This window comes from Hypoxylon fragiforme (assembly GCF_022984875.1).
Source record: "Hypoxylon fragiforme strain CBS 206.31 chromosome Unknown GGS25scaffold_6, whole genome shotgun sequence".
NCBI lineage: Eukaryota > Fungi > Ascomycota > Sordariomycetes > Xylariales > Hypoxylaceae > Hypoxylon > Hypoxylon fragiforme.
The window spans coordinates 2,710,640-2,733,272 of NW_026054761.1; the positions used below are offsets into that span (position 1 = coordinate 2,710,640).

A 22,633-nucleotide genomic window follows, 5' to 3' on the forward strand; every position below is an offset into this window, starting at 1 on the left:
ATCTCCTCTTGCAGTCTTACCACATTCATCAATCCACCAATCTACCAATCTACCAAGTTTTATTGGGGGCTAGACAACACTCAAAGACACAGCCACGCCGGTGTATCAGCCAGTCAACAGCCAGGTCCAATAGACTGGTTTCTAATGCAGGAACAAAACGTCCCTAAGGTAAGGTACATATGTAGCTAGGTATCCCCCCCCCAATGCAGGGAAAAGGGGGACCTCCCCGCAAATCTTTGCGTCTGGGCCGCGCAAGCTCTGTTCTTTGCACACATGCACTTGGGCTTGTTTTTTTTTGTTCCAGATGTCCTGTCTGTCTGTCTGTCTGTCTGTCTGTCTGTCCTCTTACATTCAAAAGTCAGTAAATGAGAATTCCACGAGGAGTATATTATTTATTTATTTGAAGTACCTGGGTAATATTTGGCGAGTTAGTAGGTGATGATAAACAATAGAAAGGTTGGAATGCTTTCTGCTGGTGTTAATATCGAATCAGGTCAACCATGCAAGTAACATAAGACTTCCTTCCCACAGTATAGTAGTGGCCGTGTGTACTGTCTTATCTAGGTACCTAGAAGGAGATCATTGGGGGGTTTAGTGATGTTTATGGGTCGAATACGAGATTTCTTTTCTGCACGTCATATGGGCAAGTCTATCAAATTTTTTTATGGCTTTAATCTTTTGTCTTCCCTACTCAGCCAGTCATGTTTTTACATTATATCGCTAAGTTGGGCAGCTGGGCTTGTTTATGTATGTATGTCTATGTATTTTGTGAAACTGAGGAGGATGTGTTTACTTCAGATAAACATACATTCACGTTTGGAAAAACATGTAATGTGAAACAGGGCTGTGCAAAAAGTTCAAGTTGAACTCTGAAGTTTAGGTAGTTGGTATTACACTGGTACCATAGCAGTACTATGCCGCAAAGTTGATTCCTGGAAAGGCTCCAGGGCTATCGGGTTAACCTACGAGGTTAGGTACGCCGTAGTTCTTTCTTCGTACATAGCAGTACATATGTATTATTCACGAGCAACATTGAAATCCATGGAACAGGGGAAAAGGGCCCTGAGTGGCCCACCCCTTCAGAGCTTGTTTTCTGACTTAACACAGGGGTAGGATCGGATGACAAGGTCTGATTGGGTCGATCGATGACCAGCTAAAGTCTCCACCCTCTCGGGTCCAAGATGGGAAAGCAGGGCATGCAAGGATTTTGGTAACAGTGGGGCCGTGGCGTTATGGGGCCACTTGAATCAGCCCGGGCCTAGATGAATTTGTTATACATGCCGATGTACCACATACTTCTACTATGTACATGTGTAACTTCTACACACTACTCATATTTACCTACATACAAATCAGCAAATCAGTGAACAGGAATTGCTGAGTCGGCGCGTCCTTTTCAGGAAGATGATCGGATTAGGAATGAAGAAGCATACATGTACATGTATTGTATGCATGTGTTATGTACATCCACAGCAGAACGACAACATACATGATACATCCTTAAACACACATCGACCGACCAGTGGCTAATATGTCTGCATGTTGCTATTTTTATTACACATGGGTGTTGGTACAAGTATCATACCATCCGCCCCATGTCATCGATCGCTTTCTTTCTTTCTAGTTTTTCCTTTGACCCCGTATTCTGGTTTCCTAGTTTCTTAACACTATTCCTATTACGTTCACAGGGGACTGTCCAACACGTGAATCACCTTCCTTCGTCCTTCTTAAGTACTCTTTTCTCTCCTGTATACAAAAGTATCGATCTTTTCTTCTTGCTCATTACAATCTAGAACCATTACACTACAGGCCTTACACTCGCTTTGGATTTTGACCTGCCTTAGTTTGCTTTTGAATCACTAGCAACCCCCTTGGCTTTGCGTTGTGCTTGCCTAACTCCAGTCTTTTCGAAACATCGATAACTCATCCTTTTGGAAACCAGAAAAGCCTTTGCCTACCCTTTCTTCCCTCTTTAATATACAGCATTGTAATAATCCATCTCTCTTCCTGGAAATATCCTAGAAACCACATCCATATCTTTTTCAGATAGATTTGTGCTTCGTAATATATTCATCATGCACTCATTTACACATCTTCTTGCCCTAGCCTCAGCGGCCTCGGCTCTCCAGGGCTTCAACTACGGCTCTACCTTCACCACCGGTGCAGCAAAGCAGCAGTCTGACTTCGAGGCCGAGTTCACCACCGCACAGAACCTCAAGGGAACGTCGGGATGGACGAGTGCTCGTCTCTACACGATGGTGGTATGTACTCGCCAATCAACCGATTTGTGTAAAAGAATCACCTACTAATACACTACGCGTAATTTAGCAAGGCGGCACCGCGAGTGACCCTATCTCCGCCATTCCTGCTGCCATCAAGACGAAGACTTCTCTACTTCTCGGTCTGTGGGCATCCGGAGGTGACACCTCTTTCGCCAACGAAATCTTGGCGTTGAAGGCCGCTATTAAGACATACGGTGACGACTTCGCCAACCTCGTGGACGGTATCTCTGTCGGTAGTGAAGACCTTTACCGAAACTCGCCCATGGGAATTGCGGCTGGTTCTTACGTTGGTGCTGACCCCGACACCCTCGTTCGCTACATCAAGGAGACGAAGGAGGCTATCGCTGGTACCGGTTTAGAAAAGGCCCCTATCGGTCACGTCGACACCTGGACTGCTTGGGTCAACGGAACGAACCAGGGTGTTATTGATTCTATCGATTGGCTTGGTATGGATGCGTATCCTTACTTCCAGGATACCTTGCCCAACGACATCACCAAGTCGAACTCCCTCTTCCAGGAAGCTCTTGGAAACACCGAAGGTGCTGCTGGCGGAAAGAAGGTCTGGATTACTGAGACGGGCCACCCGGTCAGCGGCAAGACGGTCGGAGAGTCTGTTGCCTCCACCGAAAACGCCGAGACCTTCTGGAGAGACGTTGTTTGCCCTCTGCTCGACAGCGGCGCAAACCTCTGGTACTACACTCTGATGGACGCTGCTCCGGATACCCCGAGCCCCAGCTTCGGTATCACCGGCAACAAGCTCACCACCACCCCTCTGTTCGATCTCAGCTGCGACGGCACCAAGGCCGAATCTTCCTCGTCCGCTTCAGCCGGCGCCTCTTCCACTGCCAAGGGTGGTGCTTCTTCCAGCGCCTCTAGCTCAGGCTCTAAGTCGACTTCCGTCGGTAACTCCGGTGGCAGCCCCGGCGGTGTGCCCAGTGCTCAGATCTCTAGCCAGGAATCTGCCACCGTGACGCCCACAGGATATACCGCCACCGCTACCGGCTCTGGCTCTGGCTCTACCGTAGGCTCCGGCTCCGGCTCAGGTACTAATGGCACCTTCACCGCGCCGCCTGCCGCCACATCAACCATCCCCGCTAGCGGCGCGTCCGGTGTTAACTCGGGCGCTTTCGCTGCCGCCTTCGGTGCCATCATGGCCGCCATCTACGCTTTGTAAAATAATAGAAGGGGACATTGAGGCTGTCGCTGATTACATAATAATATAAACATACTACCCACCGCTTCTTTCTTCTCAGGGGCTCACGATCGGCGTTGCGCGGCGGCCATTTTGACTTCGGATTTTAGATCTTTCCCCTTTTCTTAATTGAAAGGGATTGATTGATCGATCTGGGCCAGCTGTACTTGGTGTACTTAAAGGTTTGCTTTTCTTCTCAAAGGAGGGGCCGGCCATGGGACATAACGGGTATATAAACCTATAGACCAGGGTTTTTATTCTTCGTCAATCCTCATCATTATCATGATGAGAGGGGGGGAAGATGAAGAAAAAAACAAGAATTCCCTTGCAAAAGGGGGCATAAATAAGGTTGGCGGGCAATTGCTATGCTAGGTACTACTACTACTACCACTACTACTACTACTTGCTGGATTAAGTGAGTAGGTGAGTAAGTGAGTAGGAATCAATTTATACACGTACATATATTTACATATATACATCTATGGATGCTTGAATTGGTTTTATAATGCTAGGACGTTGTCTCTCCGTTTCTCTATTACTCAAGACTCTTTGACTTTCTAACCCGCGTTCTATGGAACGAGGAGATGGGAGATGGCCAGGTGCATACATGCTGTTGCGTTTATTAGGCATGGTTGTTGTTACCCTCTTTGATGATTTTGAGATCTCCATTCTTGACGAGTTATTGATTTCGGTGTAGGTGTGGGAGGTTATCGCGATACATACCTTGGTTCAGTGCAAGTTTATGGGTAGGTAGGTAGGTATCCAGCTTAAATACCTGCTTACTTGTGGATACCTACCTACCTGCCTATCTACCTACCTACCTACCTATGTACCTACTCACGTCAGGTATCTAACCTAACCTAACCTACTTGTCACTAAATACCTACCCATGCCCCTGCTATACTGATACCTGGGTGCCTATCTATCTCCTGGTTATACATACCTAGGTACCTACCTACTTACTGTAGCTTAACTCAGTTTACCTGCTTCTCTTTGGCTCAAAGGAAGGTTGTTTGCTTGTTTGTTTATAAGGGATTGGTTTACTCTGGCAAAAGTCCTGCATAGGTAGTAGGTACCTAGGTGCTTTAGAGACTTGTTGTGGTACTTGGTGCGACTTGTAGTTTGCCTAGTACTGTACCTAGGTAGGTGGGTGGGCATTCAAGGCTTGAAGGGGGCCGAATTGCCCATCGCTCGTGAGTACCACCTATCGAGCGGTGCCATTTCCATCCTTCAGACAGACACAGTCCCCTACACTTGATGGTAGGTAGGACTGCACGCAACTTGAGAAGTAGGTACTGTATCTCCTCAGTCTTGGGGGAAATGGTGGAGCATAGTAGAAAAAAAATGCACGGCGTAGCCCGCGGTCCTGGGTGCTCGTGAAGGTGCTTGGAGTTGGTGATCGAGGTCGTGTGTTACCTACTTACCTAGGTAGATACCTGGCTTTGACTGATGCACGGTAGGGGGGGGCTGTTAGGTAGGTAGGTAGGCAGTATAAGGCAGACGGCATGATGCTTTCTTGTTGATCATAGGAGGGTCGCTAGCATGAGAACGGGGTTGGTGTTTGTGGGAATGGGGATACACCTTTGGGTAAGCTACCTGATAACTAGTTATATGAGCCTCATATCCCCTCACTAGTCCCGTGAGATGCAAGTGCCTCCGCCAGAACTCTAGGCGGCTTCGTGTATTCCGAGGAGATGAATAGGGAACACGAGGTTGGCTTAGGATTCGTCCTTTCTAGGCATGAATCAAAGATAGATCGATTACCTACCTAGGTAGGCGCCTACAGATCACCACCAACGCCTCACATTTCTAACGCCCCCCACAAGCAACCAAGAAAACAGGTTCCCATGTTCGACAGAAACCTCACTCTAGTAGTTCGTATGCCCACCATCACCCTACCACGACACAAGCAAGCAAGCAAGCAAACACATTTGCAAAAGGACCAACCCGAAACAGAACCCTCCTCTCCTCCTGGCACCCTAGGTAGTGGAGACCTCAACTACCCAACTCAACCTAGCTCCCACAACTTCCCAAAGCACGTCACCACAAGCCAGTATAACGACATCCGTTCCAATCCAACATCTACCCACCCATCAACCCAATCCCCATCAGCCAAACCCGAAAAGGCCCCATAACATACATAGGTAGGTACATATCCACTAGCCCCCCCCCCCCCCCCCCATTCTAGTCCTAGGTATCCCCCATTACTTATGTACCCTTTTCCAACCAACTTTCCCAAAGGGGCTTGCCTATATGTATGTAGCACACACCTAGGAAGGTAGGTAGGCACACCGTACCTATACTTAGATTGAAGATCTTTTTTAAAGTTAGGTACCTACCTTAGTTCCCGTGTTTTGCGTCTTGCGGGGGATCTCCAACCCCCACAGAATTGATGAGGCTCAACTGATCCCAGTGACGACGATCTACTCAGAAACCCGATATTCATACAGCGTTACAGTCAGTTTATCTGGACATCACTGGGTTTCAGGCGCTCATCTCATCAACTTAAAAATCAACAAAAATTAAACGACCAAAATATTAATGCCAACGCCATTAAATTACTATTTAAGAGATACTTAAGATATGCTGACTGACTATATATGCCTCGTTCCAAAACCAAATACTTCGCTAAATACCTATGGACACACCAAAAAGCGAAGAAGATCATGGGTCATATACCAGTGCGCGTTAGGGGGATATCGTTGCATACCAAAACCAAACCATCGTTTTTCTTTTCTTGCTCCGTTTTAAGCCCACCCCTTTTCCTGGACGCCTAAAAACCACCCTGATAACGCCGAGATCATTGCCGATATTCATTCCAAGGTCATGCCCGGTTCAATGGATCGTGAGTCGTCAAGCCATGCCGACGACAATCAGATCCCATACCTATATTATTTGTCGAAGTTTCGACACCATACCATTCATGGTTCATGGCTCATCTTCAGCCACTTCAATGATCGTCACTGTGCCACCGTTTCCCTTAACATCTTCTCCTGTCTCCTCATCCGTCTTCTTATTTCCATACCGTTCAACCGAGAAGCATTGTACAGCGCCAATCACAGCAACAAAGGCACTGCCATACCATGCGAGGCCTGTGCAGTCTATTTGCGATCCAATAGAGTAAAGATATCCGGCGACGGGTGGAGCTATCATTCGGCAAGTGGCACCGGCGCTAGCTGCAAATCCGTTCACTTTTCCAAGGACGGATGAGCTAGGTGTAGCATCTTTGATAAGGATGAGAAGCAAAGGATATAGGATAATCGATAAGATGTTCCTGATGGTCAGACAGAAGTATATGCCAGCATACAAAAGCGAGCTCGGCAAATGGACTAAAGCAGGGACAATAACGTAGGCAAGTGGGTGGAAGACGGTGGCAAGAATGAAGAGCTTGTATACACCGATCTTATCAGCGGCAAACGGAAAGACGAAGACCTGCACAAAAAGTGCAATAGCTCCATTGACGGCCATTACAAATCCCACGGACTGCATCGATAATCCCAAGCCACCAGGTGAATATAGGGGGTTAAATTGGGAGAAGAAGCCCTCATCCGGAGGATGGCTGATGAGAACTTTGTCATCTTCAAAGAAAATTGGGAGGAGATGATCATAAGTCATCGAATGATAGGTAAAGATCGAGAGCGCGATGACTAGAGCCATGATGCGCTTGGTGAAGATATTGTGACTGGCTTTCTTCTCCGGCTCCTTCACGCGAATAGTATCACGACTAAGCTCTACGCTGTTTCTGTTCCGGAAAGTACCGTACGTCTCAGAACGCAGGTCAACAGCTGGCTGCTTGATTGCATCCGACGTTTCGATAAGAGGTGTTTCATCCGAGACATAGGTATCATCGGGAAGCATGACACGGGGTACCATATCAGGGTGGGTTTCTTCAAGCAAGAAGTATCCCAATACGATACTGATCAGTAGAAGAGCAGCGCAGCAAAGGTTGGGGAGAAGGTAGGGGAAATTGGCAAACAGCGAGCCTAGAGGAAATGTGTTGGGCCAAGACTCATGAGGATCTGCTAGCATCCCTCCAATTGCTGGCCCAATGATGGTTCCTATGGACCACACGAACGGCATCACGGAATAGGCACGCGCTACGAAATTAGCAATGTGTTGATTTAGTAGAAAAGGGGGATATGGTTTTCCAACTTACGCTCATGTTCGGGTTTAGTGACCAACTCGCCCACCATGGTCTGGATAACACCAATGTTTCCATTGAGAAGTCCACCAAGGGCTCGGCCGACAAGTGCAAGCCAAAGGTTGGTAGAAAACCCAACCATGACCATGCTGAACATTGTGCCAATGCATCCTACCAGAAGAACTGGTTTGCGACCGATTCTATCAGAAAGACCGCCCCAAAATAGGCCCATCAACGCTTCGGCCAGGGAAAACGAGGAGATCTTATGAAACAGCAGTTAGCTATCTTTTAATATAGGTATATAGATAAAATTTTGATCTGTTCTGGTAGTTCATGAGTAGTGTCAAATGCACTATCTCGCACGTTGATATAACGATCAATCAGTCCATAAATACAAAGATATACATACAAGGAGGCCTGCGTAGAATGAGGCATCTTGCTCATTGCCGACTTTGAATCGCTTGACGAGAGCCCAGGCATAGGGGAAAATAGAGGTAAGGGCGATAGGCTCGGCTAGACGAACGATAGCTAGCAGGAAGAGCTGGGTAGTGGGAAAATCATCCGGGTTTCGAGGTGATCTCTGCTTTGTTAGGACCATTGCTTCGTAAATTGGTATCGGTCTTACGACTAGCTGACACAGCACTCGGCGCTTAATCTAGAGCTAACAGGAATGCTGAAGCAAGAGAGAAAACGTCAAGTGTTGCGGCGGCAGGTGATGCCTCTTTCTTCCTCCACTAGGCAAAAAATGTCTTTATTTCTTTCACGTTCACAAGTAGCTAACTTTGTAAACAAATTTCTTGTCTTCGCCACTAGACGTATATATAGCTATATGACGGGATATATTGAGGTCGTGAAAGGTAGATAGATAGTTGGGAGGTGGGACGATACAAGAGAAGTCGGTATCTCTAACGTGGCGAGAGGGTTATAAATAATATTAATGACTAGGTTAGATGAATGGAATATATAAAAGATTTTCAGTATGCAAAAGTTGCATGAGGGGAGGTGGTAGTGTTGGGATGGTAGGGATAAAAGTAGAAGGCAGAAGCAGAAAGCAACGCGGGCAAGGAAGAGCACATCAGAAAAATATACGATGAATCGGAGGAGTCAAAGAAAAGGTGGAGATGCGCTAAATGGATCCAAGGGCTGCTTCCTCGGATTGTGCAGGTAGGTGGGTAATATGCTGCTACATGCTGCTACATGCTGCTACATGCTGCTACGTAACCTTATTGCATTATAATTTGCATAGCATGCCTCTGTCAAGGGAGCTCCGAGCGCCAAGTGCAGCTACCCGGATGCGATGGTTATTAACTTATTACAGTACTGCAACGCATTCTTCCCCATCCTCGGTTCCACCAAACCACCTACAAAACATCCACAACTTGTGATCAGCTGTCAACGCATAATGGGCTCTTTAGCATTAGCCTTCTTACACAGTAGTGCCATGTAGATACCATTCCCACAATTTTATGCCCACATCTCTGGGAAAAAGTCTGTGCCATTGAATGTGTCGGCAAGGTGTAGATCTTGTGGTTGAAGGTACGGGAACTATGTGGCTCGCCGAGCAGTTTCCGAAACTCAAAAAAGATCAACAAAGCATTAGTTGAATAGTTATGCACCTGATAGCAACATTTTACAACATCTATTCTGGCGGTCAGTGATAGGTGCTTACAGTAATTACTCTTGGACTTGAGAAGCACAAGTTAACAAACAATCAGGATCTCATCCATCACTTTCAATGAACATCTTCCCCAACCGCCAATGCAAGGTAATCACTTTTGTGTTCTGACCCGAATATTTTGTTTGGTTCCGGCTGCACAATGTAAAAGGTAAAAGGTAAAAGATGTTGTGGTATCTAAAATGGAACAACATTGAACATCTACACTAGATGGAGCACAGAGCCAAACGATCTTGCAAGGTTAACTCTTGAACCAAATTGACCAATCATTTTATATGGATTTCGAGTGAGTTGTGGGGTTGGCCGCTGTGCCATGTCGTACGTGCGGCATCGCTCTAACTTTACTTACGTACAGACGTATCACCATGCTCCAAATTTGCAGTCATTCCCTAATTGAGACATACTGCTAGACGCTAGCAGCGGGGCAAAAGACGCTAGGGCTCATGTAGGACTAATCGCTCAGATCCACATTGTTATTTTCACAGCAAAAGCAGCCAGCTGATCTGTGCGCTTCACTAGTTATTCTAATCTAGACCCTTCCAGCTTTTTGGGTTTTTTGAAAGTCTTATCCTAACCACGTCGATCTCTTCTTCTACATACTCAACCCCTCCAATCATCTAACATATGGCAAATGGGTGCAATATTCTACCGAACACATCAATATTGAAGTTACCATCTCAATGCCCAGTACTTCGTCTCTTGTTTGACTTTCTTTCCAAGAGATTGATGACACAGTACGCAAAAACGAATCCTTCTTTCTTGCTCCAGAAGGATTGCCAATGAGATGATGATTGTTGGAGAAACTCGAATTCTCTGGCTCATTTCATAGTCGATATTCGACAAGTCAGAATTACCTACATAATTCCGTTGTGATGCCTAATGGCTTATGCATGACACATAAAAATCCTTCTCTCCAGTTTACAAGCGAGACGGGCAACATCCACAGCCATAGTAGTGACTCTACTAGTGAGTAGGTTGGATCTCACTGAATTCCCACACCTTGACTAGCGCGCGCCGCTATCAAGTCCAAATCTCGGCTCTAGCCCGCCACGCCCGACACCGGAAATTCCTTGTCTACTGACTCTACTCTCCTCTGCTCTCCCCTCTGCTCACACGATCAATCCATCCAACTGTTTCACAGTGCCCTTGCCTGTTCTAATAACAACCTTTTCACTCTCTGTGCTATTAAGCAATTTAAGCTTATGCACCTACTTACTTGGGTAGGTCTAGGACAGACGTGAGACAAGCATCTAATTAGTAATTACACATGACAGCAAACATATCCTTCTCCCTCCAGGAACCGTCACACTCTAGCGAAAATATACGGCAAGGTGAACCATTCACTATCTCACTCGCACTACCTACCAGCCTACTAGGCTAGGTAGCATTTTATTTGTTTCCGTACATATCTATCTTACCCATGCCGGCAAGCACGAACTATCTTCAAGGTTACGTCCTTGTAACATGCAATGCGATGCGGTTCCGCTTCCCTGCGTGGGACCCCTACTAGCATTGCATGGGGTTTCTTGCATGCGGCTAGTCCTCCTACGAATATCAATGGCCGTCCCGGCCCGGTACTCCCAAACTTACCTAGGCTGCTGAGGCACCTTCTATGCATTAGTGCCGTAGTGTGCTCCGCGTCCATCGGATGTTGACGAAAACTCTCCTCTACATACAAACATCGATCGTCATCCTTTGGTTCTCAGCCCTGTTACATACTTGGTACTACAACCTCCTCAGTTTCATCAACAGCTAGTGTTACCCATGGAATAAATTGCTACTTACTTACATACCTTACATATGTACGTCTTGGGGTAATCGCTGCCCTCCCGACTGCGGGGATGTCCTGAGGAGGCTGTGCGAAATCATCTTAGCCGTCCCCCTTTTTTGAGGATTCGTATACGAGGCTAGATCATCTAAAAGCCGAGTCAAAGGTGTTCGATCGTGGAGAACATTAAACGATCAACTATGGTCAATGACACGCTATTCAAAGATATTACAAATCACATGCGAAGGATACCTAAACGAACCTTGAACCCTTTACCTACAGGTCGATAGGGTAGAAGAACGACGCACATCCTTGGTTGCATTGAAACCTGCGGCCTTCCTCTGGTATCAAGCCTAGACGTTTTTCCCCAATAGTTATACAAATGCCACCGCGGGCTCATCCGAAGGCAGTATGCAACTCATCCAAGCTTTCTCATCAAACCACGAGTTACACTTCATATTGATGTCATGCAACGGTAATGATTATAACTTGTGCGGTGTGGAAAGCTGCATCTTGCAACCAGCCTACAGTCCAGAATCGCATTGGTATGGCCGCGTACAGTTACCCCGTGTAGTAGCTATTAGGGTATTCCTGAGCGAATCCGGGCTAATTGAGGCGACAACCTTACTGAGCCGCATCTCAAGTCTCTCACGCATGGATTATACAACCCCTGCCACCTAAGCAACCGAGTAACCGTTAGGATACTGGAGTAGATCTACACTGCTGATAGGCAGTTCTGACATATCAAAATTCATGGTGTTGGATCCTTATGCCAAGTCAAGCATAGGGGCATGATTATCATCGCCGCTCGCTCTAGCTCCGGGATTCCCAACATTTGATTATACGCTAATTTAGTATTCTATTAGATTATTTTCGAGGGACACCGGTAGTTAATACGAAGAAGCAACACTTGTGATCATCCATTTTAGTACGTTGACATTACTTTCTGTGCTGATATGCGAAAGCAGGCTGCTCCCCGAACAGAAAACTACCAGAGCTCTATTTACCACCCTTTAAGGGCAGGCAGAACTAGTTAGCTATCTACGTCTAACCTGGGATTTGCATAGGGAGTATTGTCAATGTTCACATCGATAGTCACCCGAAGAAACCCACAAAATAAATTTCCCGTGCAAGACATTTTGAGACCTGGATACTAGCTAGGTACATGCTTTCTTTTCCATTTCTCCGTATTCTTCATTATCTTTGCTTTTTCATTAATTCAATAACAAGCCCCTTTATAGCGCCTTTCTAGCATATCTATATCTAGTGTTTATTTCATGACCATTGCCATCACCATTACCCCTGAGACAAGACACCTGAAGATATCATTTATATAGACAGGTAATTACATGTACCTGGCTTGGTATGTGTGTATATATGCTATATACATACCTATATACTTGAAACCCCAGCTCATGCACACCGCGACGCCTCAAAAAACTCCTCAAGCTCGTCGAACGAGACGCCCAGAAGACGAGATAGCCTGTTTCTAAGCTCGTCGAGGGAAATCTCGGAGCGATCCGGGCTGAGGACGTCGGGCTCGACTTTGGATAGTTTTACAAAGCGAGAAGGAGTAGGCGCCTTTGCTTTCGTTGTCGTCGTCATCATTATCTTTTTCTTCTCCGTACTGCTGATTGTAGTGGTATATTCCTGTTCACTCTTCTTCTCTTTACCGACAGTATTACTATTATTATTATTGTGATTATTGTTGGGATTATGCTGAATACGGCGAATGACGGATCTCCTCGGCGGCTTGGGAAACATCTCCAATTTTGGACTGGTGATCGAGGAAGCGAAACTCATCATCGAATTCCTAGTCGACGAATTCGCAGACTTGATTATCGGGGACGGCTGTAGCGGTGCTAAAGGCATCGACTCCACAATCACATCGTCCGTAGCGATGGGTAAGTCCATGTCCGGACAGAGGTAGCCGTCATATTGTGGGATCCGGAACTTGGCCCCAGGTAATCGGTTCCACTTCCAACCCTGTCCAGTGAAGTGGAAGTCGGGTATCGCAGCTGTCGCGTGTTGACAGCTGCTGCTCTCTCTAGCTACGGCTACCTGTGCGCTTATGCCGACGTCACTACGGGCGAGCGCAAGAGTCTGGGGTTGGATGAGGTTTCGTAGCGGATCGTCTGCCCAGCATTCTTCAGAGAACAGCCGCGCCACACTGTGAAATAGGCGGTTAGTTGCACGCTCTCTACTGGATAAAATACTGCGACGAATGAACCAGAGGGAGGGGTGGAGGAATATAAAGAACTTACTAGTTAACGGGTATCGAGTAATGAACGCGGTGCTTTGGCCGAAGTCTATGAAAATCCCAACTAAGTTGCTGTCGCCAGGCAATTCCATCCGCGAAGGTGAGGGACTCGCCCTGGACTGCGGTCACATCTCTAACTGGAACCGGTACCCATCCACCGAATAGGGAGGCCACAAAGCTATCGCCGAGTTCCATTTCCAGATCGGCGCCGTAAAAAGGTTCACGGAGGTCTTGCGTAAGGGTTCGACGGTCCTTCCAGTAGATGGCGTGACCGAGTCTAAGACCAATGGTTAGATTCAACACTCCGTTGTTCAGGTATATTCTCAGGAGAAAATAACGGAAATCAATCACTCACTCGTGTAGAATCGTCACAGCACCCATAAACGCCGTCAAGAGATATTCCTCTCCATGATCCCTCCCTTCTCGTCTTAGAGCCGCCAACCTCGCGGGAAACTCGGCCGCAATTAAGATCGGCAAGTTCCGTGACGCCTTTTCTTTTCCCTCTCTCCCGTCATTATCTCCACCTTCGCATTTCCTATCCCACATCTTGATCGTCTCGTACCTATCAAGCTCATCGAGTCGCATCCCGTGCTGTCGCGGATGCCGACACGTGTACCCAACCCATCCGCGCTCGTGGAACATCTCTGCATCGAGCTGCCATGTAATAGCCCGCGCCACCTCCTTTTTAAGCCTATCCTCTGCAGCAACGCGCAGCCACTCGTCTTTGAGGTCAGGCGTAGCCCACGACGCGCGGTGATATCTAATAATGGTCTGGGGAACGACAACGCCGTCTTCGCCTCCAGCAGCAGCAGCACTAGTGAAGTGATGGCTAAAACCACACCGGCAGCTCGGCGCCCGTCCGGCGTAGCCCTCAGCGAAGATGTCCTGGGCGAGAAAGTCGGAGGCCCAGGGGATGCCGGCGGCTTCGAGGATCCGGCTCGCGAGGAGCAGTGGCTGTTGCAGCTCCCTGTGTAGCTCCGGGTTGGTGTCCGCGTCCGCCCAGTTGGCGAATACGGGGTGGATTTCTCCTCTGAGGTTTGGGTGGTGGTGGGTTTGTGTTGTTCCTTGGTGGTGTGGTTAGCTTTCTAGGCAAGTAGGTTGGTAGGTACATGGGTTTCAATATGCTTTATTTCTAACGCGATCCTTTCTAGGTACTGGGCTAGAATACATTCATCCATCCCATCCGCTTTGCAAAGAGAGACTGCCAAAAAAAGAAAAAAAACTAAAGACTCACCTATGGCACCGCATTTTCGCAATTCCTCACTATCCCACTTCTTCGACATCGAGCCAGCTTGTATCGCGACCATACTGCCGTGCCGAGACCGAGAACTGGTAGTAATGGAAGTGGTGGTAGTAGTGGTAGTGGTAGTGACAAGTAACAGTGGCCGTGGTGCCATTGTCGAGATATTCTCGTTCTACGTAGGTAAGGTAAGGTAAGGTAAGGTAAGGTAGGGTATACAATTCAACCAAACCAAACCAAACCAAACCAAACCAAACCAAACCAAACGGAACGAGAAAGATGGGGGGGAGATGCGAACTTTTTCAAACCAGTCCAGTTCGAAAACAATCTTTTTTTAGAGATTTTTTTCCCATTTGAAAGCAAGCTTCTTCCTTTGAATGAATGAAAGAATGAAAGAAAGAAATAAAAAAAATGCTTTTGTTCGTAGGTAGGTAGGTAGGTGAAGAGCGACATTGCATTGTCCAAAAAAGAAAAAAGAAAAAGGAGAAAAAAAAAGAGAATTCGAATCATTCATTCCATTCCAACCGATCGAGGCACCCCTCCTCCCCTTAGGAAAGGGGGAGAGAAGGGGAAGGGGTGTGGAATGGAGGCACTCGCCCTTATATATGGTCTATCAATCAATGGTCTGTCTTTCCTGTCCTAGGCACCAAAGGTAGGTAGGTAGGTAGGTAGGTGTATATCTCAAGTGCCATCCCTTCCCGCCCTGTTTCTTTGTTCTAAATAGCCCAACGTCCATAACTTACTAAATACTCGTAGGTATCTCCATACCTAGATATGCCTCTTTCCATAAAATAAATCGTAGTTTTCTTCATAGCTAACCTACCTATTATGTATGGGAATGAAAATAAGTAAAGAAGTAGATTTTTTGCATGCCTCCGGTTAGGTGTTTTACTTTACCGTACCTTCTTCACCTTTACCTTCACTTTACCTACCTACCGTTTAACGTCTAACGTCTAACTTTCATACACCATCCTCCCATCCCCCACAACCCCCCAAAACTCCTGCACCACCTCCTTCTGCCCGCTCGGCGCGCCGCGCACGGCAAGGTACTTGCGCCCGTCGATCTCCGGGTTCCAGTTGCCCGGGTTGCCATCCACGACAATCCCACCAGCCTCAGCGAGGATAGCCCACCCGGCACACACGTCCCACGCCCAGCACCCGCCCTCCCAGTACAGGTCCAGCGTGCCGGCGGCCACAGCGCACAGGTTCAGCGCGGCGCTGCCCATGCTGCGGATCGAGTGGACCATGGCGCCGCCCGTCTCCTTGCTCGCGCACAGCCGCTTGAACACCTCCGTCTTGACCGCGTAGTTGTCCCCGTCCCGACTATTCCCCCACTCCGTCGCCACGAGACAGGTATCCAGCGCCCCCAGCGGCGCCGGGTTCCTGGACAGCGGCAGTTGTCGCCGCCGCCCCTTGCCGCCGTCGAGGCCCCAGGAGAAGGCGCCCTGCGTGGCGAAGGCGCCGCGCCCGCGGATCGCGGTGTACAGCAGGTCCTGGTACGGGTTGTAGATGACGCCGATGGCGGGGCGGCGGTCGACGGCGAGGCCGAGCGAGATGCAGGCTTCGGGGAAGCCGTGCACGAAGTTGGTGGTGCCGTCGATGGGGTCGACGATGAAGGTGGGGGAAGGGGTGATCCGCATGCCCGGCTGGTAGGTCTCTTCGCCGACGAAGGCGAAGGTGGGGTAGGCGGAGGAGAGGCGAGAGGAGACGAGGGCTTCGACGGCTTTGTCGGTTTCGGTTACGATGTCGGCGGCTGTTTGGTTAGTATTGTAGGTAGGTAGGTAGGTGTATAGGAGCTAAGAATCATACAATTCAACTTCGTTCCCGTAGCGATGTCGGTTGGGTTCGCAGCCAGAATCATGCGCCCGGCCTCGTGGGCTACCTTTACTAGGGTGTCATGAATTTCTTGGAGGTTGAGGTCCGTCATGGTGGTAGTAGTGCTGCTATAGAAATGAGAATTGGAAGTTTTATTAATATTATTCTTAGTTGAAGAAACAACATTTTGAGGGTTTTCGAAATATTATTGGAAAAGGTTAAGACGATGCAGTGGTCTATTACTAAAGTACCTAACTAAGGTGGGGTAGCGAAGCATGGGTGTGGTGAGATTGAACCTTGTGTGGATGGCGGGGTCAATGGCAGGAAGGTTTATGTAGGTACACGAATGAATGTATACCTACATGTAGTATCTATGTAGTGCTACCATGGAGGTTACATTTCATCAATTGGAATGTACGACTTCAATGTCTCAATTGTATAAATCGAGTGTAACTTGAATTTAGACTCCCTTCAGCTAGGTTACTTTTACCTAGGTTAGGGTAGGCTAGCCTACTCTAAGCCGCTAGAGGCTTCAGCTAGTACCCGCTCAGCCGCTGTGGGGAACCGACCAGCTCCGCTATTATGACGTTCACCTACCAGTGAACCAGGGGCTGTACGATGCCGACCTTCTAAATCTTCACCTAAACGCACTCATACTAGGTACCTACTTACCTTCACCTACTTGAAAAGAACTATCTATACCACATCCATAAAAACAACAAAAACCAATCCATAAAAACACATACACCAACTAAACAGAAACAATGGCGACGTCTACCCAACAGCCACCTCTCATCACCGTCCTCGGCTCCCTCAACATGGACCTAGTCTCCTACGTCCCGCACCACCCCTTACCGGGCGAAACCCTCACCTCCACCCGCTTCGCCGTGTCCCCCGGCGGTAAAGGCGCCAACCAAGCCGTAGCCTGCGCCAAACTATCCCGGCCCCGACCCCACTCCGATAACAGCAGCAGCACCACCACCACCACCAACACCAACACCAACACCAACACCAACAACGACATAACAGCCCGCGTCCGCATGCTCGGTGCCGTCGGCGCCGACACCTACGGCACGCAGCTCCTGACGAACCTAACCAAATACGGCATCGACACCACCTCCATCACGCCCTCGCCCAACCTCAAGACCGGGCTAGCCATAATAATCGTCGACGAGCCCACGGGGCAGAACCGCATCGTCCTCAGCCCCGAAGCGAACCACAGCCTGCTCCCCTCCACCTACCAACTCCCATCCCCATCCCCCTTCGGCCACCCCCCACCCTCCCTCCTAATAATGCAGCTCGAGATCCCCCTCCCCACCGTCCTCGCCGCCCTCTCCACCGCCACCACCCTCCGCATCCCCGTCCTCCTCAACCCCGCCCCCGCCCAAGAGCTCCCCCTGTCCGCGTACGCCGACCTCGCGCACCTCGTCGTCAACGAGACCGAGGCCTCCATCCTCGCCGGCGTCCCCGAGTCCTCCCTCGACACCGAGGCCGGCCTCGACGCCGTCGCCGACACCTTTCTCGCGAGGGGCGTGCGGAACGTCGTTGTCACGCTTGGCGGGAGGGGGGTGTACTATCGGAGCAGCGGGGACGGGGACGGGGACGGGGACGGGAAGAAGGGGCTCCTGCCCGCCGAGAAGGCCAACGTGGTCGATACCACGGCGGCCGGGGATACGTTCGTGGGGCGGTACGCGCTGGAGGTTGTGTCGGGGCACTTCGACATCGTGGATGCGGTGAGGAAGGCGAACCGGGCTGCGGCGAAGACGGTCGAGAGGTTGGGGGCGCAGGAGTCGATTCCGTGGCGGGATGAGTTATGAGTTTACGAATGGAGTAGAGTAGGTCGTCATACTTCTTATTTATCCTATTTAGATACCTATCTAGGTACTCTTATATATATGTATGTATATAGTCACAACGAAAGTACAATTTTTTAAAAAAAAAGGAGGGGGGGGGGGGTTACTCATCTACAGGAAAAAAAGGGACAAATCAAAGTCAAGGATAAGGGGGCAAGGTCAAAATAGTTCCTCGTCGTGTTCATATAAAGAGACTCAAAGTCCCTTCCTCCAATACCCCTATTAGAAATATTCTACAAATTTTAAAAAGCTACCTACTCACTCCTGCTGAATGAGCCCTCCTTACACGTTGATAATCCCTGGGTACCCCCTTTCATCAGGCAAGAGAACGCAGATTGATAGGTAGGTAGCTCACCTAAGCTCACCACCAATTCCCCAAGCTCCACCTTCCCTCCTTCTCCTTCTTCCGGCGATCCGCTTGCACTTGCACCTCCTGCTTCTTCCCACGCGGGCTCGGCGAATCCGAAATATTACTACTTCTATTCTCCTTCCCATCTATACTCGACCCTCCCCCTACGGACGGCACCAGACTCTTTAGGCTATCAGCGCCTATGGATCGCCTATTGCGCACCGCCGTGTCGCGAATCATCTCCCGTTGGCGCTGGACTTCGGTGCTCGATGATGATTCCGGCGGCTGCCGCATCGAGTCCGGGCGGATAACAGATTTTCCGGGGTTTGGGGCGTCTACGAACGTTGTGGCGGCGGGGAAGCGATGAGCTTTGTTCAAGTTGAAAGTTGGGCGGTTGTTGCTAGAGGATGTACGACGTAGTTCTGTCCAGATTTTTCTTGCCGGATCCATGATCTTCTCTGGGGACAAACGCCGGAGACTACCTTGCCGTTGAGGTATAGGGGGGGCTGTTCCGGTGCGGCTGGGTGGCTGGATGATATCTTCGCTCCAGCCGCCTCTCGTGCTGCGCGGGCCAAACCGGTTCATCATCACTTGATGCATAACATTGTTGGCCTGGGCAGGCTCCCAATGAGAGATGATGGCAGAGAATAGGGGGTCGAGCCTTGGTGCTGGTTGGGGAGACCATAGGGACGTGGAATTATGCCGCTTGACGACCCCCGTCACTACTGTCTCCAGTCGAGTCTGGTAGGTTGAGACGCTGTCGTCCGTGGTGAAATCCCCAAACGATGGAAACCCCGAATGGCGATAGCTCAGTCTTACCTGCATGTATTCGGCCTGAGAACTGCCTAACTGGGATTCGAGATCGGCCATGAGGTCGCTCGGATCACGTTTAGATCTGTTGGCCTGCCGTGCTTTCGAGGCTCCTAGTCGGATATGAGCCAATTTAATAAAGCTGGATCCAGGGGTTAAGGTTCTACACATCGAGGTTAGCAAGCAAGCAAACATACTTCAAATAGAGTCGAGCTGCCCTACGTTGTTGGCGTATTTCCTATGACATCGATTATACTGCTTTCTGCTATTGGTAGTATGTCTACCTTTACGTTATATAGATATCCATATCGCAACAAGCCGATATCGCATTGATAGGTAGGTACAACAAAGGGTGCTGGACCGCCAGCGGCCTGTGCCAAGTCATAAGACGAATCGTGAGTGTGAGGATGGAATAGTTGGGCGGATACCTTAATCACTGCCCAAATGCTCGACTGTCCCTCTATCAATGTCTTTGATTCTGGTATAATAGAAATATGTGGAGCAAGTATGTAGGGATCGGGAATATTGTTATCTGGTGTCTGGATATCGGCAAATGAATTGCTCAAGAAACTACTATCGACACTGCGTGACCCAAACTCGCTGAGTGAGGGAGGGTCTGCATACGCCGAGTTTGGCGACCTATCCCACGACTGAGTTGCTTCATATTGATTAGACGGTCTGAAAATCGACCCATCCGAGGAGCTGCTCGGAACTCGCATACCATATCGCGGGCGAGCAGATTTTGAAGAAAGATTTCTGCGGTTGGACAACGAACGCAGCCTCGTAAGAAATGTGGGAGATAGTGATGGTTCAACTTGTGCACTGGAAGAACGACGAGATGATGGTATTCTACGGGGTTTGGGGGTTACTGGATTCTGAGTTTCGCTCGAAACTGCAAATTAACGTCAACAGAAGACTGGAAAGTCCTACTAGAAGAGAGAGATTTCACCTGTATTTGTGCTGAGATTTCTTGACTGCCCCTTGGAGGTTTGAATATAATTCGAGTTGTTGATACTATCTTGATTCCTTCTCCTAATGACATTACGATGAGATTTCCGACTCTTGATAACGGTTAATGGTTGATCAGAACCGCTATCAAGACTTTCGTTGCTTAATTTTCTTGGGCTGCTGCGGAGGACCTGCATGGATTTTCCTCTCTTGACTATGTGCAACGGAGAGGGGATGTCGACCTCCGACCATTGGCTTCCTGACATCGTGAATGGGTTCTGGCCGAGTAACAGTCTCAACCGAACCGTTTCTCGACTGTCCAATAAAGGCGCTCTCAATAGTTGTCAGGCTCCCTCTTGTAGACCCTACCGGGCATATATCAGTGACTGGAAGCTGTGGTCGGCGGCGAGCTTTTGTCCACCGAGCCCGAAGGTTTGGTAAAAGGTCGAACCCTTTCAAAATCGTCCAAGTAAGAATCACAATCAAAGCGACCGGGATTAGAGCAATCGCATAGATGATACCGGGATGCAGAGATTGGTCAGACATAACTACCTAGGTAGTGTTGCTGTGAGTCAAGTCGTGAAAAATCGAGATAGAAGTTGATTTCGATTCTAAAAAAGCAATGAATAGTAGTACGATTACAAAATATGTGATACCCCTATTTCTGAGGATCAGTACTGAGAGGTTAGGTACCTAGGTAGGTAATAGAATTGAAGTGATCAATGTATATCGTGTGGGTATCAAGAAATCATGGCTAAAGGGTTCTAATGCGCTTGGGAGAGCGTGACAGATATATGCCTCCCACTCAAGAAGTGCGGGAAAGCCCATTCAAGATTCGTCACCTAAGGTCCGCAAGAGATTATCTTTTGCAGTTTCCACGTCATTTTCCTCCATACTTAAAAAACGAATCTGTAAATAAAGTATAAGTAACTGAGGAGGCTCAGGCTTCCAAGTGAAGTAAGGCCAACTTACTATATCGTCAGTAGCACCCACTCCGCCAAACAGTACTGGCTCAGAGAGACTTACAGATACTGCCTTCTTAACCCGTTCCTCCCATACGCCTTCCCAATTCCAATCACCTGGTTTCCTTTGCGGTTCAGGAGACTGCGCTACATCAGAACTCGAGCCTATAGTGTCAACATCACTATGCGTATCAGTGAGCACTTTCCCATTCTCGGCCTGATGTGTCCGCCACGCATGCCACGCGCCAGGATTACCTGCAGCTTCGAGAGGGATCGAATCCAAAACGTCCTCGTCGTTGAATGTGCTTCGTATGTACCGAATAACTTCATAGGTAGAAGCCTCTTTGATACTTGTTTCGGCAAAACCTGGGGAACTACCGACAGCAGAGCCCTTTGATCCGGGGGTCTCTGCGCTACTCATGGATGGTGGAGGCGGTCTATGAGGAGTTTGGAGGCCCTCTCGCTGTCCACTAGACGGCCTTGGACTGGCATTTGGACCCCGACTTGAGCGCCTAAACCAGTCGGGGAACCCATGCCTCAGGCTGAATCCTCCGGGTGGCAGCCGCTCGGCATCTGATGCACTTACGGTTCCATTGTCTTGGACGTCGGTGGAGTACATATAAGTGCTTAGGGGGGTAATCAAGGGATGGAACATATCGGTCGCGAAAGTAACCAATGGTGGTAACCTGGGATACGAGTCGGGGAAGGATATCTGAAATCGTAGTACGGCTGGGGCGTAAGGACCTTTAACAGATTGGTTAGAGAATTCTTCACAGTAAGTTACTACCTTAGGTACCTAGGTAGGTAGGTATATGCAGGTAGCCGAAGCCAAGTTCTCACCATCCCGTACAAACAAAACGCCAGACCAAAGGGTAGGGTCACCAGGTGTAAGGCTTACGAAGACGCCTTCGGGACAAGCTTGCTTAAGTCCAGCACTTTACAATGTTACGCATTAGCTTCAATTTGCACGAACGAACGGAGAGGAGTGTACACGGCAACACGCACAACTCGACTAGGAGATGTTGCCTCCTCAACGCTGGCAGCGTACTAAATTTAGAAGAGGTCATTTTGTTGCCTCGTGGGATTGGAAATGTTCAACATTCAGAATAGGGCCAGGCCGCATGCGTGGAAGATAAAGTTGACCTAAATGGTAGATGGCATGCAAGTGGTAGATTAATAGTTCATGCGTCACTGAAACAATGCAAGAGTGTGAATGAATGGAAGCATGAATTGATGCAATGCAGGTCGAGCAATAAAGGATGTCATTAAGGTTAGGTAGTTACCTACTAGTTAGGTACTGACATACTGTAGGCTTCTTATCGATTAATTTTATGCCTA

At 48.7% G+C, this 22,633-nt stretch overlaps 7 protein-coding genes across 7 annotated transcripts; 2 read left to right on the forward strand and 5 right to left on the reverse strand.

Moving 5' to 3' along the window:
* Nucleotides 1-1,955: 1,955 nt before the first annotated feature.
* Nucleotides 1,956-3,494, forward strand: GGS25DRAFT_341247 (glycoside hydrolase family 17 protein). The gene is made up of 2 exons (XM_049257963.1): nucleotides 1,956-2,261; nucleotides 2,329-3,494. The coding sequence occupies exons 1-2, from the start codon at nucleotides 2,076-2,078 to the stop codon at nucleotides 3,454-3,456; spliced, it is 1,314 nt and encodes a 437-aa protein (XP_049115973.1). The 5' UTR covers nucleotides 1,956-2,075; the 3' UTR covers nucleotides 3,457-3,494.
* A 2,167-nt stretch (nucleotides 3,495-5,661) lies between these two features.
* GGS25DRAFT_496589 (MFS general substrate transporter) lies at nucleotides 5,662-8,832 on the reverse strand. The gene is made up of 3 exons (XM_049261537.1): nucleotides 8,025-8,832; nucleotides 7,631-7,877; nucleotides 5,662-7,571 (listed from the first exon to the last, which is right to left on the reverse strand). Exons 1-3 carry the CDS (start codon nucleotides 8,211-8,213, stop codon nucleotides 6,403-6,405), a joined length of 1,605 nt encoding a protein of 534 aa, XP_049115974.1. The 5' UTR covers nucleotides 8,214-8,832; the 3' UTR covers nucleotides 5,662-6,402.
* A 3,639-nt stretch (nucleotides 8,833-12,471) lies between these two features.
* Nucleotides 12,472-14,715, reverse strand: GGS25DRAFT_523098 (uncharacterized protein; the record flags this gene model as incomplete). The annotated part of the gene is made up of 4 exons (XM_049264364.1): nucleotides 12,472-13,228; nucleotides 13,323-13,595; nucleotides 13,674-14,382; nucleotides 14,553-14,715. 4 exons carry the CDS (start codon nucleotides 14,713-14,715, stop codon nucleotides 12,472-12,474), a joined length of 1,902 nt encoding a protein of 633 aa, XP_049115975.1.
* Nucleotides 14,716-15,291: 576 nt separating this feature from the next.
* On the reverse strand, nucleotides 15,292-16,782 carry GGS25DRAFT_341498 (inositol monophosphatase). Its single transcript, XM_049257965.1, has 2 exons — nucleotides 16,368-16,782; nucleotides 15,292-16,311 (listed from the first exon to the last, which is right to left on the reverse strand). The coding sequence occupies exons 1-2, from the start codon at nucleotides 16,483-16,485 to the stop codon at nucleotides 15,512-15,514; spliced, it is 918 nt and encodes a 305-aa protein (XP_049115976.1). The 5' UTR covers nucleotides 16,486-16,782; the 3' UTR covers nucleotides 15,292-15,511.
* A 28-nt stretch (nucleotides 16,783-16,810) lies between these two features.
* Nucleotides 16,811-18,439, forward strand: GGS25DRAFT_496614 (Ribokinase-like protein). The gene has a single exon (XM_049261538.1). The coding sequence runs from the start codon at nucleotides 17,138-17,140 to the stop codon at nucleotides 18,188-18,190; it is 1,053 nt and encodes a 350-aa protein (XP_049115977.1). The 5' UTR covers nucleotides 16,811-17,137; the 3' UTR covers nucleotides 18,191-18,439.
* On the reverse strand, nucleotides 18,389-20,880 carry GGS25DRAFT_341484 (uncharacterized protein). The gene is made up of 3 exons (XM_049257964.1): nucleotides 20,335-20,880; nucleotides 19,608-20,277; nucleotides 18,389-19,548 (listed from the first exon to the last, which is right to left on the reverse strand). The coding sequence occupies exons 1-3, from the start codon at nucleotides 20,597-20,599 to the stop codon at nucleotides 18,588-18,590; spliced, it is 1,896 nt and encodes a 631-aa protein (XP_049115978.1). The 5' UTR covers nucleotides 20,600-20,880; the 3' UTR covers nucleotides 18,389-18,587.
* Nucleotides 20,881-21,161: 281 nt separating this feature from the next.
* GGS25DRAFT_523102 (UBC-like protein) lies at nucleotides 21,162-22,362 on the reverse strand (the record flags this gene model as incomplete). The annotated part of the gene is made up of 4 exons (XM_049264365.1): nucleotides 21,162-21,242; nucleotides 21,306-22,039; nucleotides 22,136-22,230; nucleotides 22,301-22,362. The coding sequence occupies 4 exons, from the start codon at nucleotides 22,360-22,362 to the stop codon at nucleotides 21,162-21,164; spliced, it is 972 nt and encodes a 323-aa protein (XP_049115979.1).
* Nucleotides 22,363-22,633: the final 271 nt, after the last annotated feature.

Bases quoted from the DNA above. Each gene is read 5' to 3' on its own strand.
- GGS25DRAFT_496614 (XM_049261538.1), top strand. From the start codon at position 17,138: ATGGCGACGTCTACCCAACAGCCACCTCTCATCACCGTCCTCGGCTCC.
- GGS25DRAFT_496589 (XM_049261537.1), bottom strand. From the start codon at position 8,213: ATGGTCCTAACAAAGCAGAGATCACCTCGAAACCCGGATGATTTTCCC. The intron at 7,878-8,024 runs GTATGTATATCT...CTGTTTCATAAG, and splicing joins CATTCTACGCAGGCCTCCTT to ATCTCCTCGTTTTCCCTGGC. The intron at 7,572-7,630 runs GTAAGTTGGAAA...CTAATTTCGTAG, and splicing joins CACTAAACCCGAACATGAGC to CGCGTGCCTATTCCGTGATG.
- GGS25DRAFT_341484 (XM_049257964.1), bottom strand. From the start codon at position 20,599: ATGTCAGGAAGCCAATGGTCGGAGGTCGACATCCCCTCTCCGTTGCAC. The intron at 20,278-20,334 runs GTGAAATCTCTC...GTTAATTTGCAG, and splicing joins AAATCTCAGCACAAATACAG to TTTCGAGCGAAACTCAGAAT. The intron at 19,549-19,607 runs GTAGGGCAGCTC...CTCGATGTGTAG, and splicing joins ATAGGAAATACGCCAACAAC to AACCTTAACCCCTGGATCCA.
- GGS25DRAFT_341498 (XM_049257965.1), bottom strand. From the start codon at position 16,485: ATGACGGACCTCAACCTCCAAGAAATTCATGACACCCTAGTAAAGGTA. The intron at 16,312-16,367 runs GTATGATTCTTA...CTAACCAAACAG, and splicing joins TACGGGAACGAAGTTGAATT to CCGCCGACATCGTAACCGAA.
- GGS25DRAFT_341247 (XM_049257963.1), top strand. From the start codon at position 2,076: ATGCACTCATTTACACATCTTCTTGCCCTAGCCTCAGCGGCCTCGGCT. The intron at 2,262-2,328 runs GTATGTACTCGC...CGCGTAATTTAG, and splicing joins CTCGTCTCTACACGATGGTG to CAAGGCGGCACCGCGAGTGA.